The 14488-nt window shown below is 42.0% G+C and overlaps 1 protein-coding gene across 1 annotated transcript; it reads right to left on the bottom strand.

Moving 5' to 3' along the window:
* Positions 1-5842: 5842 nt before the first annotated feature.
* Positions 5843-10601, bottom strand: abi3b (ABI family, member 3b). Its single transcript, XM_015963493.2, has 5 exons — positions 10305-10601; positions 9476-9643; positions 7327-7506; positions 7166-7230; positions 5843-7040 (listed from the first exon to the last, which is right to left on the bottom strand). The coding sequence occupies exons 1-5, from the start codon at positions 10446-10448 to the stop codon at positions 6209-6211; spliced, it is 1389 nt and encodes a 462-aa protein (XP_015818979.2). The 5' UTR covers positions 10449-10601; the 3' UTR covers positions 5843-6208.
* Positions 10602-14488: the final 3887 nt, after the last annotated feature.

Below are 14488 nucleotides of genomic sequence, written 5' to 3'. Positions count from 1 at the left end.
TTATTTAATCAACCAATCACATGGCAGTTGCTTCAATGCATTTAGGAGTGTGGTCCTGGTCAAGACAATCTCCTGAACTCCAAACTGAACGTCAGAATTAGAAAGAAAGGTGATTTAAGCAATTTTGAGCTCGGCATGGTTGTTGGTGCCAGACGGGCCGGTCTGAGTATTTCACAATCTGCTCAGTCACTGGGATTTTCACACAACCATTTCTAGGGTTAACAAAGAATGGTGTGAAATGGAAACAATTCAGTATGCGACAGTCCTGTGGGCAAAAATGCCTTGTTGATGCTAGAGGTCAGAGGTGAATGGGCCGACTGAGTCAAGCAGATAGGAGAGCAACTTTGACTGAAATAACCAATCGTTACAACCGAGGAATGCAGCAAAGCATTTGTGAAGCCACAACACACACAACCTTGAGGTGGATGGGCTACAACAGCAGAAGACCCCACCGGGTACCACCAAGCCCCCATAATACTGGTATGAAAATGAATCCAACACGGAAGTGACAAAAATTGCAGTTCCACCCTCATCCGCTGGGGGCTGGTGTCAGAAGCGAGCAAATCCTCATTGACTCCTGTGTTAATGTAAGGAAATTGAGAGGTTCTTACATTTTATTTAATGAGCCTTAAGGCGTGGGATTCCATAGTAAATATGAAATCCACCTTACGGTTTGGTGGGTTAGTTAAACCAGAAGATCGGATCTTTTTAATGCAGAGATTATGTAACCGTTATGTATTCACTCAGAGACAACAGAATAGAGAGAGTTAAGTTTAAAAGTTAAGAATTTTATTACTAACAAATAGGCTGACTTCAGAACTAAGTGTATAGTGTAGCTAAAAATGGATGAGACGGTGAATGGATGACGTGTCATGTAAATCAGACGCAGCAAATCCAAAGAAGCGATTAGTTCTGACGGGAACTGAAGATGTTGTTTTGAAATAAGCTTGGGTTAGTTTCAGAACCGCATGAGACACCATCAAGCCAGGTCTACCTGCCTTGTGGAAGTCCTCTTGTAGATCAGGAATGCCGAGGCCCAGCGGACCCTCTTTGGAAACCGAGCTGGTAGAAGAAACCGCGGTTCCGACCAGACCCGTTTTGAGTTACCCCCGGCACGCGACACGTTATTGGCGTCTGGTCAGACCCAAGCCTGGGTCGGTGGAGCTTTTATTCTGAAAGGAGTTGTTGTTGCAGCTGGTTGTTATAGCGACTGTATTTCTCAGCTTGTCGTGGTTTTTTCGGTTGAAGAGTAAAAGGTCAGGATTGGCCACTCCGTCACTTTCTCTGGAACGCTTTGAACTGGCGTTAGAGCTGACGTGGCGTAGTTTTATACCTCGGATGTTATGGTTTATTGTCGAATGAAAATTACCAAACACAATCAGAAGCACGCCTCCGTCAGATCTGTAAAATTCTGATTGGATCAGTGAAATAATGTGTTTTGTCTCTTTAACACTACGTGAAATGAGTCCTGTTGCAATCCTTAACGTCACAGACTTATTTTCTAATTTCTCATAATAACGTAATTAATATTTTAATTTCACAGGTCGGTCACATCTTATTATTGACTAACACTTTGATGGATTAGCTTTATTAAAATAGAGTTCTTAGATTAATTAAATGAAAAGAGTTTATTCTTCATTCTTCTGTCTTCATTGCTGGAACGTAAACAGTTTAGAAGCGAATGCATGACCTTGAGGCTGTTTCATGCACACTGACACTGTGTCAAAAGGAAACCGCTGTTAGAGGGTAGAAATGGCTCCTTCATCATGTTACACTGAAAATACCAATTTCACAGCAGAAATAAACATGTTCACAGCCTGGTTCCAAAACATGCTTTAGGTTTAATAGATCTAGTTTACACTCATGACAACTCTGAGGAGGGCGGATTTTTTTGTCACTCTTCTGTTTAAGTGTATTAAAAGCCTAAAATTCTGAATAATTAATTAGCATCAGACCCACGTGACCGCAAAGCTAGCTCGAAGGAAAGGCCTCAGTCTGAGCCTCGGCCTCGCCTGAAAACTGTTCCGCGATTTTCAGTCGCTCAACTTAGACCATTAGTTGTGAAGTTTGTGCATTCTTTTTTGGATTTTATTTGTGCAATTGTTGGACAAAATGACTTGCTGTGGTTTTAATTGCACTAAAGGAGCATCCAAGAAGTCCCCAACTTCATATTTTTCGGTAAGTAAAATTATATTTATGTATTTATGCTGATGATTTAAAGTCACTGCCGCTCTTGCACTAGCTGAGCTTAAATTTGAACATGTACTGTTTAACCATGAAATTTAAATGTAAAAGGGTAAAACCCAGTGCATTTGACATAGCGCTGCATTTCTGAAAATGGGTTGAAATGTAACATGTTGGTGGAGCTGGGTTCCGACTTTAACGCCTGGGACGCACCGGCTGCCGAAGCGCCACGAAGCGCTGCGAAACGGGGACCACCTTCATTTGGCGCCCTTGTTATTCTATTCTATAGACCACATGGGCTGCCGAAGGGCTGTGAAGCGCCCTGCGCCGTGCAGTGATCGTTTCGGCATCTGCACACACACACGTGGACAAACACACACAAACAGCAAGGGGGAGGGGGGTGTAGAGGAAAAGAGCAGAGAAAAGGCAGAGAGGAAATAGAGGACACTAAGTGGTTAAAAGAAAAACTACCGCTGAGCCGAGGCGCGCCTCGACCGGAGCGGAGAAACAAGCGTCTGGTCTGAACTGAGGAGCAGCGGGCAGCGGCCGAATTTCGTGAGCGCTTTGCCTTCCGGCGCTTTGCGGCGGTTTGGGGGCTAGTGTGTCCTCAGCGTAACTCCGGTTGTAGCTAGGTAGCTACCTGTGTTAGCTTAGCTCCCACCTCCGCGTTAGCTTTGGGTTAGCTTGTAGCTACATGGGTTCAGTTCGACGGGTGTCGTCATTTGATCCCAGCCTTACAGCCCCACCCTCAGCTCCACCTCTTTTCCCTTTTTTGTAATTGTCTGGGCTTGACGGAACCTGTGACACGGTCAAAATGACGGTGGTGGGAACCTCCCATTTTGGCACTAAAACTTATAATTGAAGTCTATGGACACGAATTGTCCAGTATATATGTCGATGAGTACCACTTATTTTCACTACAAATAGGAAAAAGAGGCTACAGTTTGCACGAGCTCACCAAAATTGGAAAGTTGATGACTGGAAAAATGTTGCCTGGTCCGATGAGTCTCGATTTCTGTTGAGACATTCAAACGGTAGAGTCAGAATTTGGCGTAAACAGAACGTGGATCCATCATGCCTTGTTATCACTGTGCAGACTGGTGGTGGTGGTGTAATGGTGTGGGGGATGTTTTCTTGGCACACTTTAGCCCCTTTAGTGCCACGGGCTACCTGAGCATTGTTTCTGACCATGTCCATCCCTTCATGTCCACCATGTACCCATCCTCTGATGGCTACTTCCAGCAGGATAATGCACCATGCCATAAAACTCGAATGATTTCAAATTGGTTTCTTGAACATGACAATGAGTTCACTGTACTACAATTGTCCCCACAGTCACCAGATCTCAACTCGATAGAGCATCTTTGGGATGTGGTGGAACGGGAGCTTCGTGCCCTGGATGTGCATCCCACAAATCTCCAACTGGAAGATGCTATCCTATCAATATGGGCCAACATTTATAAAGAATGCCTTCAGCACCTTGTTGAATCAATGCCACTTAGTATTAAGGCAGTTCTGAAGACGAAAGGGGATTGAACACTGTATTAATATGGTGTTCCTAATAATCCTTCAGATGAGTGTTATGACAATAATTTGTTGAAATCTTCTGAAAAAAGACCCATCAATGTGATTTTCTGCAAAATTCAGAAAATGGAGATAAGACAGTCCCTCTGCTTAGAAAATAAACCAACAGAATTTATCAGAAAATTAGAGATCAGATCATCATAATCCACCACCTCCAGCTTGTTTTCTTAAAGTGACAGAGTCCTGAAATGACTCATTCTGGAAGGTACTGAAACTGTTGAGAATTAAACTGCTGAAATCAGTTTATGTCACTATATTCCCTTTAAAGTTTCCATATCATGCTATTTTAAACCTCTGAGAGCAAAGGTAGGCACAGTATATGATGAAATATTACCAATACCACTATTGAGATGTCATTTATCTTAAATTTGAGTTATTTTCATCAGCCTGAATTTATACCTGAAAATAAAACACTTTTAGTGAAACTTTGCCACCTGTTCAGACAAAATGCGTCTACAAGACTGTCTTAGATGAGCCAAGTGCTGCATTATTTGAGGTAGTCCAGTTGTTAAGGTGTTAACTGCCTTTTCACTTTTGCCATGAGCTCATGTGGGTTCAAATACCGATGTCAGCAATAATTAGTTTAGCCAACTGAAGCAGATTTCATGTTTTTATATTTCAGTTTTATTACTTATTTTTTGCAGAATATTTTGAATCTCTTAGATCGTTGAATTTGGTCGTTTCCAAGCAGCATTTTAGTTGATTTACTCTGCTCACCTCACATGGACTCACACTGGCTAAACAAAGAAAATAAAAAAATAAAATTAAAAAAAGATTAGTCCTTACATTTTAAACAGTTTACCAAAAAAGTGTTAAAAACATCATAATGGCAAGTGTAGCTAAAACAGGTAACTGCTGGGACTTGGATGTGAACCTGCACTAAACCACATTCCCAGCACTCTAACCTCTGGACTACCATGTCTACAACATTATAACAGTTGCTTAAGCTACATATTCTGTGTTGGGCAAGGGAGATGGGTTTCTGATCAGACACTAGCTTCTGGGAGAGGAGCAGGGCCTGATCACAAGATGAGTTTCCAAATAGGCTTTACAGGATTTTCAAAGTAAGACTCAAAATTTGCTGCTGAAATGCATTAATGCAGCCCAGAAAAAAAATATTGGTAACACTTTAGTTTAGGGAACACAAATTAACCATTCATTAGCTGCCAATTAATATGCATATTAGTGGACTACTAAGTCTGAACACAAATTAATGGTTGATTTGTGTTCCCTAAACTAAAGTGTTGACCAAAAACATTTTATAGAGAAAATAACAATATCACATGATAAAAAGCTCCAAAAAGGGGATTTTCCATGATTTGGCCGCTTTAATAAATATATATTTTTCCAGCTTTTTGTCCAACAGTGAGAATAATAATGATAACGCATTGAACTTATATAGCGCTTTTTAGGACACTCAAAGACGCTTTCACACACTGCCAGTGATGGTAAGCTACTTTGTAGCCACAGCCGCCCTGGGGCTGTCTGATAGAGGCGAGGCTGCCATTTGGCACCGACGGCCCCTCTGACCACCACCAAAACAGGCAAGTTGGGTGAAGTGTCTTGCCCAAGGACACAACAGCAGAATACCCCAGGCAGGAGCTGGAATCAAACCCATGACCCTCCAATTAAGGGGCAACCCACTCTACCTCCTGAGCTACGGCTGCCCCAAATATTTGAGTATTCAAAATGCTTGGATAAAAGCTAAATAAGCAAGGTAGATAATTTGATTTAATTATGTATTAATATTTATTATTAGGTTATTATAAGTACCCAGAACTTTTCCTTTTAATTTCAGATAAATATATGGCTTAATGATCACTGTGTGCTTTTACTTTGAAATGATCCAACAGTGCAGTAGATGATTAAATCTTTTGCCCAATCGGATCATTTCCAAGCTTAAAAACAATCTTACCTTCAACTAAGAGCCATGTGATGCAGGTTGAGTAATGTGTTGACTTGCAACAGACAGATTACACATTAAGTGCCTTGTTTAAAGACGCAGAGCTCTGTGAGGCGGAGACGCCAACAACACACATGACTCAAGCTGCTCGCTCCACAGAGAGGGGAATGCTGGTGTCACTGGTTTTTAATGGGACTGACTGATTAGGAGACATTGGTGAAATGCTGCTCACACATAACAAATAAAGTGTTACATAAAAAAAGAAAAGATTCTGACAGAAACAGCAAATTTCATGTTTCAGCTTGTTTTAGAGGAATGTGGTGGAGGCGTTGCTGGGACACGTTGGACCAAACCCTCCTGCAGCTCCTAGAATTAACACAACGCTTAAGGAGACAAGTTTTATCTTAGAGAAGCATCGTTCAGACACATGATGTATGCTAAATGCAGATGAAACAGATGAGGTCTGCACACACACTCTTCAGAATGTGGATTTAATCCTTTCGGATTGTTTTATGAATGAACAAAATCCAGGACTGTCTAGGAGAACCGTGAAAGGGGTGGAGGGGGTGGCACGAAAGCAGCTGTTGGAGAAGGAGGCGGAGGAAGGGTTGCAGCTCTTGACATGAAAGGAGGTGGTGGAGGAGGTGGGGGAATGCATGCAGCTCCTGACATGAGGGGAGGTGGTGGAGGAGGTGGAGGAATGCATGCTCCTGACATAAGAGGAGGTGGTGGAGGGGGTGGAGGAATGCATGCAGCTCCTGACATGAGGGGAGGAGGTGGAGGAGGTGGAGGAATGCATGCAGCTCCTGACATAAGAGGAGGTGGTGGAGGAGGTGGAGGAAGGGTTGCAGCTCCTGACATGAGAAGAGGTGGTGGAGGAGGTGGAGGAATGGTTGCAGCTCCTGACGTGAGAGGAGGAGGAGGTGGTGGAGGTGGAGGAAGGGTTGCAGCTCCTGACATGAGAGGAGGTGGTGGAGGTGGTGGAACGGTTGTAGCTCCTGACATGAGAGGAGGTGGTGGAGGTGGTGGAACGGTTGTAGCTCCTGACATGAGAGGAGGTGGTGGAGGAGGTGGAGGAAGGGTTGAAGCTTCTGACATGAAAGGAGGTGGAGGAGGAGGGGTAGAGAAACCTCCAGCTGCCAATGGAGGTGGAGGCGGTGGAAGTGGGTAGCTGCTGTTTGATGAACTGCTTGGTAAAAGGGGAGGTGGGGGGAGATCTGAGGGTAATGCAGGTGGAGGGGGGAGGCTAGTGTCCAACAAGGAAGGTGAAGAAGCAGGAGCAGCAGGAGGAGGAGGCAGACTATTGTCTGTGGGTTTAGTGGGAAGGGTGGGGACTGAGGGTGGAGGAACAGCGATGCCGTGACTGGTTCTGTAAACAACAACAAGCATAGACTGAGAAATGGGTGTGTCTTAAATATGATGTCATCAACTCTTCAGCTTCATGTCATTAAAACGTTTCTGTGAAACAGAATGACGCTAGAGATAAAAACATACACAGAGATTTCTGCAACTCTCTTTGTGTGCTCTTCTGAGGCCTTTACAGGCTGCTGCTCCACCACCTGTGAGGGTCAGATGAAGAAGACAAACATCACACGTCTACGCTGATGACACAGAAATATAATCCTTGTTACAGCTGCTGATCTAAACCACATCACCTCAAAGGAGTGTCCGATGGAGTCCAGGATGGAGTAGGAGATGGGCACTCTGATGTAGCCTTGCTCTGGTTCCACGCCTGAATCCAGCGAGACCATAGGTGCAGAACAAGTCTTGGGTTTGGGAGTGGTAAAGATGCCGATCTCCCTCCGGGCCACTTTGTCAAGGTGGATCGCTGCAGCCTGGACCAGAGCGCACCAAGAGTTAGGAGCAAGACATCTGATTTCACAGAGAGAGGGACGAGGACACACAAGCTGGGAAAAAACGTATGCTACAGGAGAGTCGGTGGTGTGGAGTAAGTAATCAGTCTGCTAGTAAAATCACAGTCACACTATGGTGACATCACAGACATGTATGTAGACGCCTTGTTGACTGGTGCTGCCTATTGGAGCTGCGGTCATGGCCGGCCGCCATCTTAGATGGGTCTCCATTCGCCTCCCCAGGATTCATTTCTACAAAGCATTGACTTTGGAGACTGAGGAGACCCATCCAATATGGCAGCGGCGCTGTTACACTCTCCAGAGACCAATGGGGCGTCTACGTATTCATGTCTGGGTAACATTGTCAGGCATCAGATGATCATATCTGTATAATTTTGTACTTTTACGTTCATTTCTAAAAATCTAAATACGTTTTGCACTCAGGGTACCAGAGTTTTGTGTATTTGAACTTTTTAAGAAGAATGTTTTTATACATTTGAAATAATGAATACTGTTGCATTGGTTTTAGTTGATAAACTGAATGTCAAACAATAAAAAATGGAAAAATGTTTCCCTAAAATATAAAAAGTAAAGTGTATCCTTTGAATGAAAACTAAATAAAAGAGTAACATGAAATAATTAGAATAGAATAAGTTGAATGTATAACGCACCAATAGCAGCGTTAGTTCTGTTCTGTAAGAATTACATTTTGTTAAATCTGCATATGTAATTATGCTGCAAGATGTATTTAGTAGAGCTAAACACTTAGAAATTTTATTTTGTTTTATTGTCTTTTGTTAAATTAGACAATATCATCAGAATTTGGTTTTTGATAACAAATATTCACATTGAGCAAAACTATTAAATCCCAAAAGTTTGATAGAACTAACTTAGTCTAACCAATTATTCACCCCAATTACAACACTGTGTTTGGTTCATTCACAACAGTAATTTCCATTTCTATTTTATTTATAAAGCACATTTCTACACTGTTGAGGTCAACCAAAGTGATGCACAATAAAAGAGCATAAAAATCAACACATGGGAAGAAAGTAATAAATGTAGTACAGTAACTACTATAAAAAAATAAAACAGAGACATAGTACAATGCTAACTAGGCTGAAGTAAACGCCAAGGAATAAAAATGAGCCTTCAGGCGTGATTTGAAATCAGCGAGAGAGGGGGCTATTCTCACTGCTAGAAGGAGTTGGTTCCAGAGACGAGGCGCACAGATTGAGAACACTCGTTCTCCTCGTGCCCTCACCCTAACACTTAACAGGCGGTGGTCTGCTGATCGAAGAATTCGACCAGGTACGTAGGGCTGAACCAGCTGAGTCACGTACAGAGTCGCATAAAGATAGAGTGACTTAAAAACAAGAAGTAAAATTTTAAACTGGATGCGGTAGCGCACCGCGAGCCAGTGCAGCTGGGACAGAACAGGAGTAATGTGCTCCCTCCGTCTGGTGTCCGTCAAAAGGCAGGCTGCCGCATTCTGCACCAGCTGTAGGCGCGCAACCGAGGGAGATGTGGATCCATAAAAAAGGGAATTATCATAATCCAAACGAGAGATCACAAATGCATGGATCACTGTGTGCAGGTCGCGTCTAGTCAGGATAGACTTCATCTTTGATAGCCGGCGAAGCTGGAGAAAGCAGGATCTAACCACCTGGCTAATGTGAGAGTCCACCTGCAGCTCTGGGTCAAAAACCAAAAGCTGCAATAGCTGTTCTCATCACTTATGAATGGCAGTGATTTATTGACACGTTATCCTTTTTTCTAACTCACGCTTCAGCGAGTTCAGGAGGTTTATGTAAAATCAGCCTTCAGTCTGACAAACTTTAGATCCTTTTTGCTCCTTAAATGTGTTTTTTTGCCCAGTGAGCATTCTTCTTCACTGGGTGTTTACTACCATCATTAGACTATGTGTGTTGTTCCGCATCGTTTTCCTCACCAGTGACAGCAGGTTGACAGAAGACTCCATGCCTTTGATCTGCATGGCCTGAGAGTCCAGCAGCTTGAGCACAGTGCTGGCCACGCGGTTGATCTGATAAGTGACGCTGGCTAAAGCCTGGGTGGTCAGAGCCTTGGCTTCTTCTATAGCTTTGGTGGGATCTTCTGCCTGTCGCAAAAACAAAAATATGCGCGAACAAACAGAAATGTTACAAAAGATCAGGGTTTGAGTGGAATTACCTCACACATGTTGCAGGTTAGCTAAATCATTAATTTCAAATGGTTTCAACATTTAGATAAAATTTGTTTATGTTGATTTGAATCAAAATTGTACTTAAATTATGTCATTTAAGATCTGATATTACATATTTGGATTCTAAATGTTTTGATTTAATTTTGTAAGCTAAGATTCTATTCTAAATCTTTAGATTTAACGTCACCTGGTGACGTTTCAATGCACATATCAATCCAATTTAACCATGTCATTGCCAGATTTAAAACAAAATATTTGATGTAGCTGTTTTAATTAGGTTAGAAATCACTCGATTTAATGTAGAGATTTTATTCCAACTACTTGGATTCAACTATATAATAAACTATGTCATTAGATTTCAGATTGAACTTCATAAGTAAAAAAAAAAATGACTCCATATATTTAGGCTTAGAGCTGACTCTGCTGTAATCTCACACTAACTGGTCCATTGCAGCTGCTCTTTAACATCTGGAGAACCATAACACCTGCAGCTTATAAAGGGTTATTGAAGTGAGTTTAACTGATCCAGAAGTTCCAAGGCTATAGGAGTGTGTCTGAGCTGGTGTACAATACTTACCTGGAGGTAACTACTCTCGCAGTAATCTGCTACTCGGAGGAGGTTGCTGTGATTATCAACCAGGTCCTTCCTGGCAGCCGGAGCCTCTTGTAGTATCCGAATAATCATGTCTGATGAGTACTTTTGCTCTGGCATTTCCCCCATGGGTGCTGCTCTGTTGCTAACAGACCTTGAAAGAAGAAAAAAAAACACTAACAGACCCGAATTTGAAAAGATGGAAAACTTTTTGGCAAGAGTCAGTCGAGACAGGAAGGTGGAGAATGGGTGGAGAACGCGGAAAACACCGCAGGGTTGAGATTTCAGAGCAGCTGCTGTGAGGGCAGGGCTGCAGGTGGACCTCCACTCTCACTGCTCCACTGATAACACTTTCTGGTAAACTATAAACACTGCTATTGTTTCATTTAGCTGATGATTTCAACAATAGCATACATAATATTTAATCACCACCGCAAACTCGTCAGCGTGTTTTCACTAGACTGCTTGTACTAACTAGAAATGTCCGCTAGGAGTCAGTGCAGTCTAGGGTTAGAACCATCGGTTAGAACGTATATTTATGTCGATGGTTAGAACTAAGTGCTGCCGTTGTTTACTAAGCTAAAGCTGCTTTATTATCAGCTGTGGTGTAAAAGGCAATGTAAAAACAATAACCTTTCTGACTGGTGTGAAAGTTTAGAAATTTCATCCTCAGCTCTCCTTTTGTCTTTCATTGAATACATAACATTTTAAATGCTGTGTGTGTGTGTGTGTGTGTGTGTGTGTGTGTGTGTGTGTGTGTGTGTGTGTGTGTGTGTGTGTGTGTGTGTGTGTGTGTGTGTGTGTGTGTGTCAAAATAAATAATACCCATCAAACCTGCTGATGAATCTTTCTGAATGGCCTCTGTTTGGAAACACTGCTTTTAAGACTGATGACCTAATCTGACACAACCAAGACCAAACCATTTAGCTGCTGCCTTTAAACAGCTCCAATCACCCCAATCACACAGCAGCCCCCCCAGATATTATTTTATTAAGCTTTTTATTGTAGTAAAACATCAACTATAGCAATTAAGGCAGGAATTTCTGCCAAAACACTTAATGCACGATGACAGCACTGATGGGGTTTACACATTGGATCTTGCATGGGACTGTGTCATCGGTGAAGGGAGAGTGGGCAGCAGAGGGCGATAGCGTCAGCTCTGAGGAAGTTTACAGCCAGTTAACAAAACTGTCAGCAAGGTAAAAAGAAACCTTTTCTGTGTTTTAAAAAATAATTAAAAAAATGCAGTTAGACAGCACTGTAGGTTTATGAAACAACATTTACATCAACTGCTGTGGTATTTAGGGGGACTGAGCTGTTTTGGGACAATTCTGTCTTGATTGTGCTAAAATTAGCCTTTAGCTCATCAGTCCTTAAGGATGTTAAAGCTATCGCTCCAAAAACAGGCCACCAAGGAGGCTCTCTACAGTGGGTTAAAATACATTAAATATGTTTAAACATTAAACTGTTCCCTACAGACAGTTTGTAGCTGCAGCTAGTTTATTGCTTGGTCCCAGAATGAAATATGAGTCCAGCAATTGGTCTGTCATGAAATATTCACTATTCCAAACAGACACATGTCAATGATTTCCTGTTTTCTCCTGATAGGGTTGACTTTAAAGTCTCGTAGTGACTGATCTGATTGTTTTCCCTGAGCACGAGGGTGAGCTTCACATTTGTACTGAGAACAAAATCAGCTGGTCCAACTGGCTTGAACTTCGGGACAAATTGTTTATGACCACTTTAGGCTCAACATTGATACATTCACTTTGTAGTGAGATGTTTTGTATTTTGCCTAATCCTGCAAAACCATTGTTGCCTGAAAGTCAGTTGCATGTTTTAAATTATACCTGCTGCTAAAAAAAAAAAAAAAAAAAACTAGATAATTAGCAAAACATTTGTGAATCAAATCCATAACTTTCTTTAGAAAAACTGTTACATTAGGCATTTGAATCTTTCTTTCTTTCTTTCTTTCTTTCTTTCTTTCTTTCTTATATCCACCCATCCACCCTTCTTTCCTTCCATCTATCCATCCATCCTTTCTTCCTACCTTCCTTCTATCCATCCATCCTTCCTTCCATCTATTCATCCATCCATCCATCCATCCTTCCTTCGTTCCTTCCATCATCCATCCTTCCTTCCTTCTTTCCATCCATCCATCCTTCCTTCGTTCCTTCGTTCCTTCCTTCCTTCTATCCACCCATCCATCCTTCTATCCATCCATCCATCCATCCATCATTCTTTCTTTCTTTCTTTCTTTCTTTCTTTCTTTTATCCACCCATCCTCCCTTCCTTCTTTCCTTCCATCTATCCATCCATCCTTTCTTCCTACCTTCCTTCTATCCATCCATCCATCCTTCCTTCCATCTATTCATCCATCCATCCATCCATCCTCCCTCCATCCCTCCCTCCCTCCCTCCCTTCCTTCTATCCATCCATCTTTCCGTCCTTCCTTCTTTCCTTCCTTCCTTCCTTCCATCCATCCATCCTTCTTTCCTTCCTTCCATCCATCCATCCATCCTTCCTTCCTTCCTTCCTATCATCCATTTATTTATTTATTTATTTATTTATTTATTTATTTTCTTCCATGTTATATATCCATGTTTGGGTTGCCAAGGTAACAGAACTGGCTTGCTTTGAGGTCTCCTCCTGAAGGGGCTACACATGGAAAAGCTTCAGAGAGGTGAGCAGGAAGCATCCTGATCAGGTGCCAACACCACCTCAGCAGACACCTTTCCATGAGGAGTTCCACCAATATGACAGAGCTCCTCACCTTATGACTTTGCAGAATCACAATTTTAAGTCAGTCAAGGATTCGAGTTTCCCTCTGACTTTGGGATCAGTGTTTTTCCTTTATAGGGTCGCCTGTGACAAACCAACCCCAGGATACAGGTCAGACCAAGAGTGACTTAAACACTTTGATGAATAAGAAGGGTTAAAAAAAGGATACCTTCTCTTGAGGCCCAGTTTGTAGAAAGAGGTCTAGTTCAGCCCACAAAGCAACTTGAATCAGCCTCCACGTGAGACTACCGGATGTAACTAATGTCATAAACTGGCTTTTGTAATAAACTAATCCTAACTTGGCAGTATCTAGACCAACGCTGGCAGTTATCTTGAACTTTGAGTTTGTCAAATAGAACACAACCAATAAATGCAGTGATAACAGTTCCCTTTAGCTTCAGTCTTTGTTTGAAACAAATCCAAAACGGTCTTCAGGGTTTAAGGTCCTCTGATGGTTGTATCTTATAGAGCCTGAATCAGGAGACTCTGGATGACTTTATGTGTTTAGTAGACATCCAGGGTTCAGTCAGTTTGGTTCTCTAACTGAGGACTTTGACTGACCCTGTCGGTGCTATGAAGGGGACATCAATGCTCAGTGATAAACAAACTTTGGCTTCTTGTGTGATAAAACATTTCATCATAGAGCTCATGCACGCAGAAGATTGGTCTGTAATTGACTCTGAGCCTCGGTCAGTGATAGTGGATCTCTGTTGTTTTATGGGACTGTTTACACAGCTGGACTATCCAAGTGTGAAAACAGCAGCTGAGTTCAGAGATGAGATTCACTTCAAATGAAAGCATTATTCTAAAAGAGAGCTCTGTCCAGCATCCACAGAAACCCGAGGCAGAAATGAAGTAAAATGCTAAATGATGTGATTAGACAGCTATGGATAAAGAAAACAAACACAAGCATGTGCTGTGTTCTGAAAGTGTTGATTGCATAAAGGATCAGCCTAAATTAATCAGAAATCTCCATTAATTTTGATAAATTATGATATAAATGTCCATTTTTAACCTCAGACAATTTTGTTTGTGTTCATGTTCTCTTCATTTGAGCTGATTCAACTCGTAATCTTTTTTCCAAACAGTTTTCTCTGTACATAGTTGGTAGTAAAAGTCAGAAGCGTTCCCTAAAAACATCCTTGGAGAACTGGCTCTGTGATGGAACCAGGATCGGGTTATTGGAAAAAAAGGATTACATGGAAGAATTTCCAAAGACTTTGTGGAAGCACAAGAACATCTGGAGCTCCTGACTGTCGACGAAACACATTAAGATTAAAACCTGAGAAAAGACGCAGACATCCTCGATCATCTGGCCTTGAAGAAAATTCCTTTTTAGCTGAAACAAAGTCTAGAACTGGATCTAGGTGGGGCTTGGTACTGCAACT

The sequence above is a fragment of the Nothobranchius furzeri genome, chromosome 16 (genome assembly GCF_043380555.1).
Source record: "Nothobranchius furzeri strain GRZ-AD chromosome 16, NfurGRZ-RIMD1, whole genome shotgun sequence".
Taxonomy (NCBI): domain Eukaryota; kingdom Metazoa; phylum Chordata; class Actinopteri; order Cyprinodontiformes; family Nothobranchiidae; genus Nothobranchius; species Nothobranchius furzeri.
Note: the sequence above shows the minus strand (reverse complement) of the source record. Positions and strands in the feature narration are given on the sequence as shown.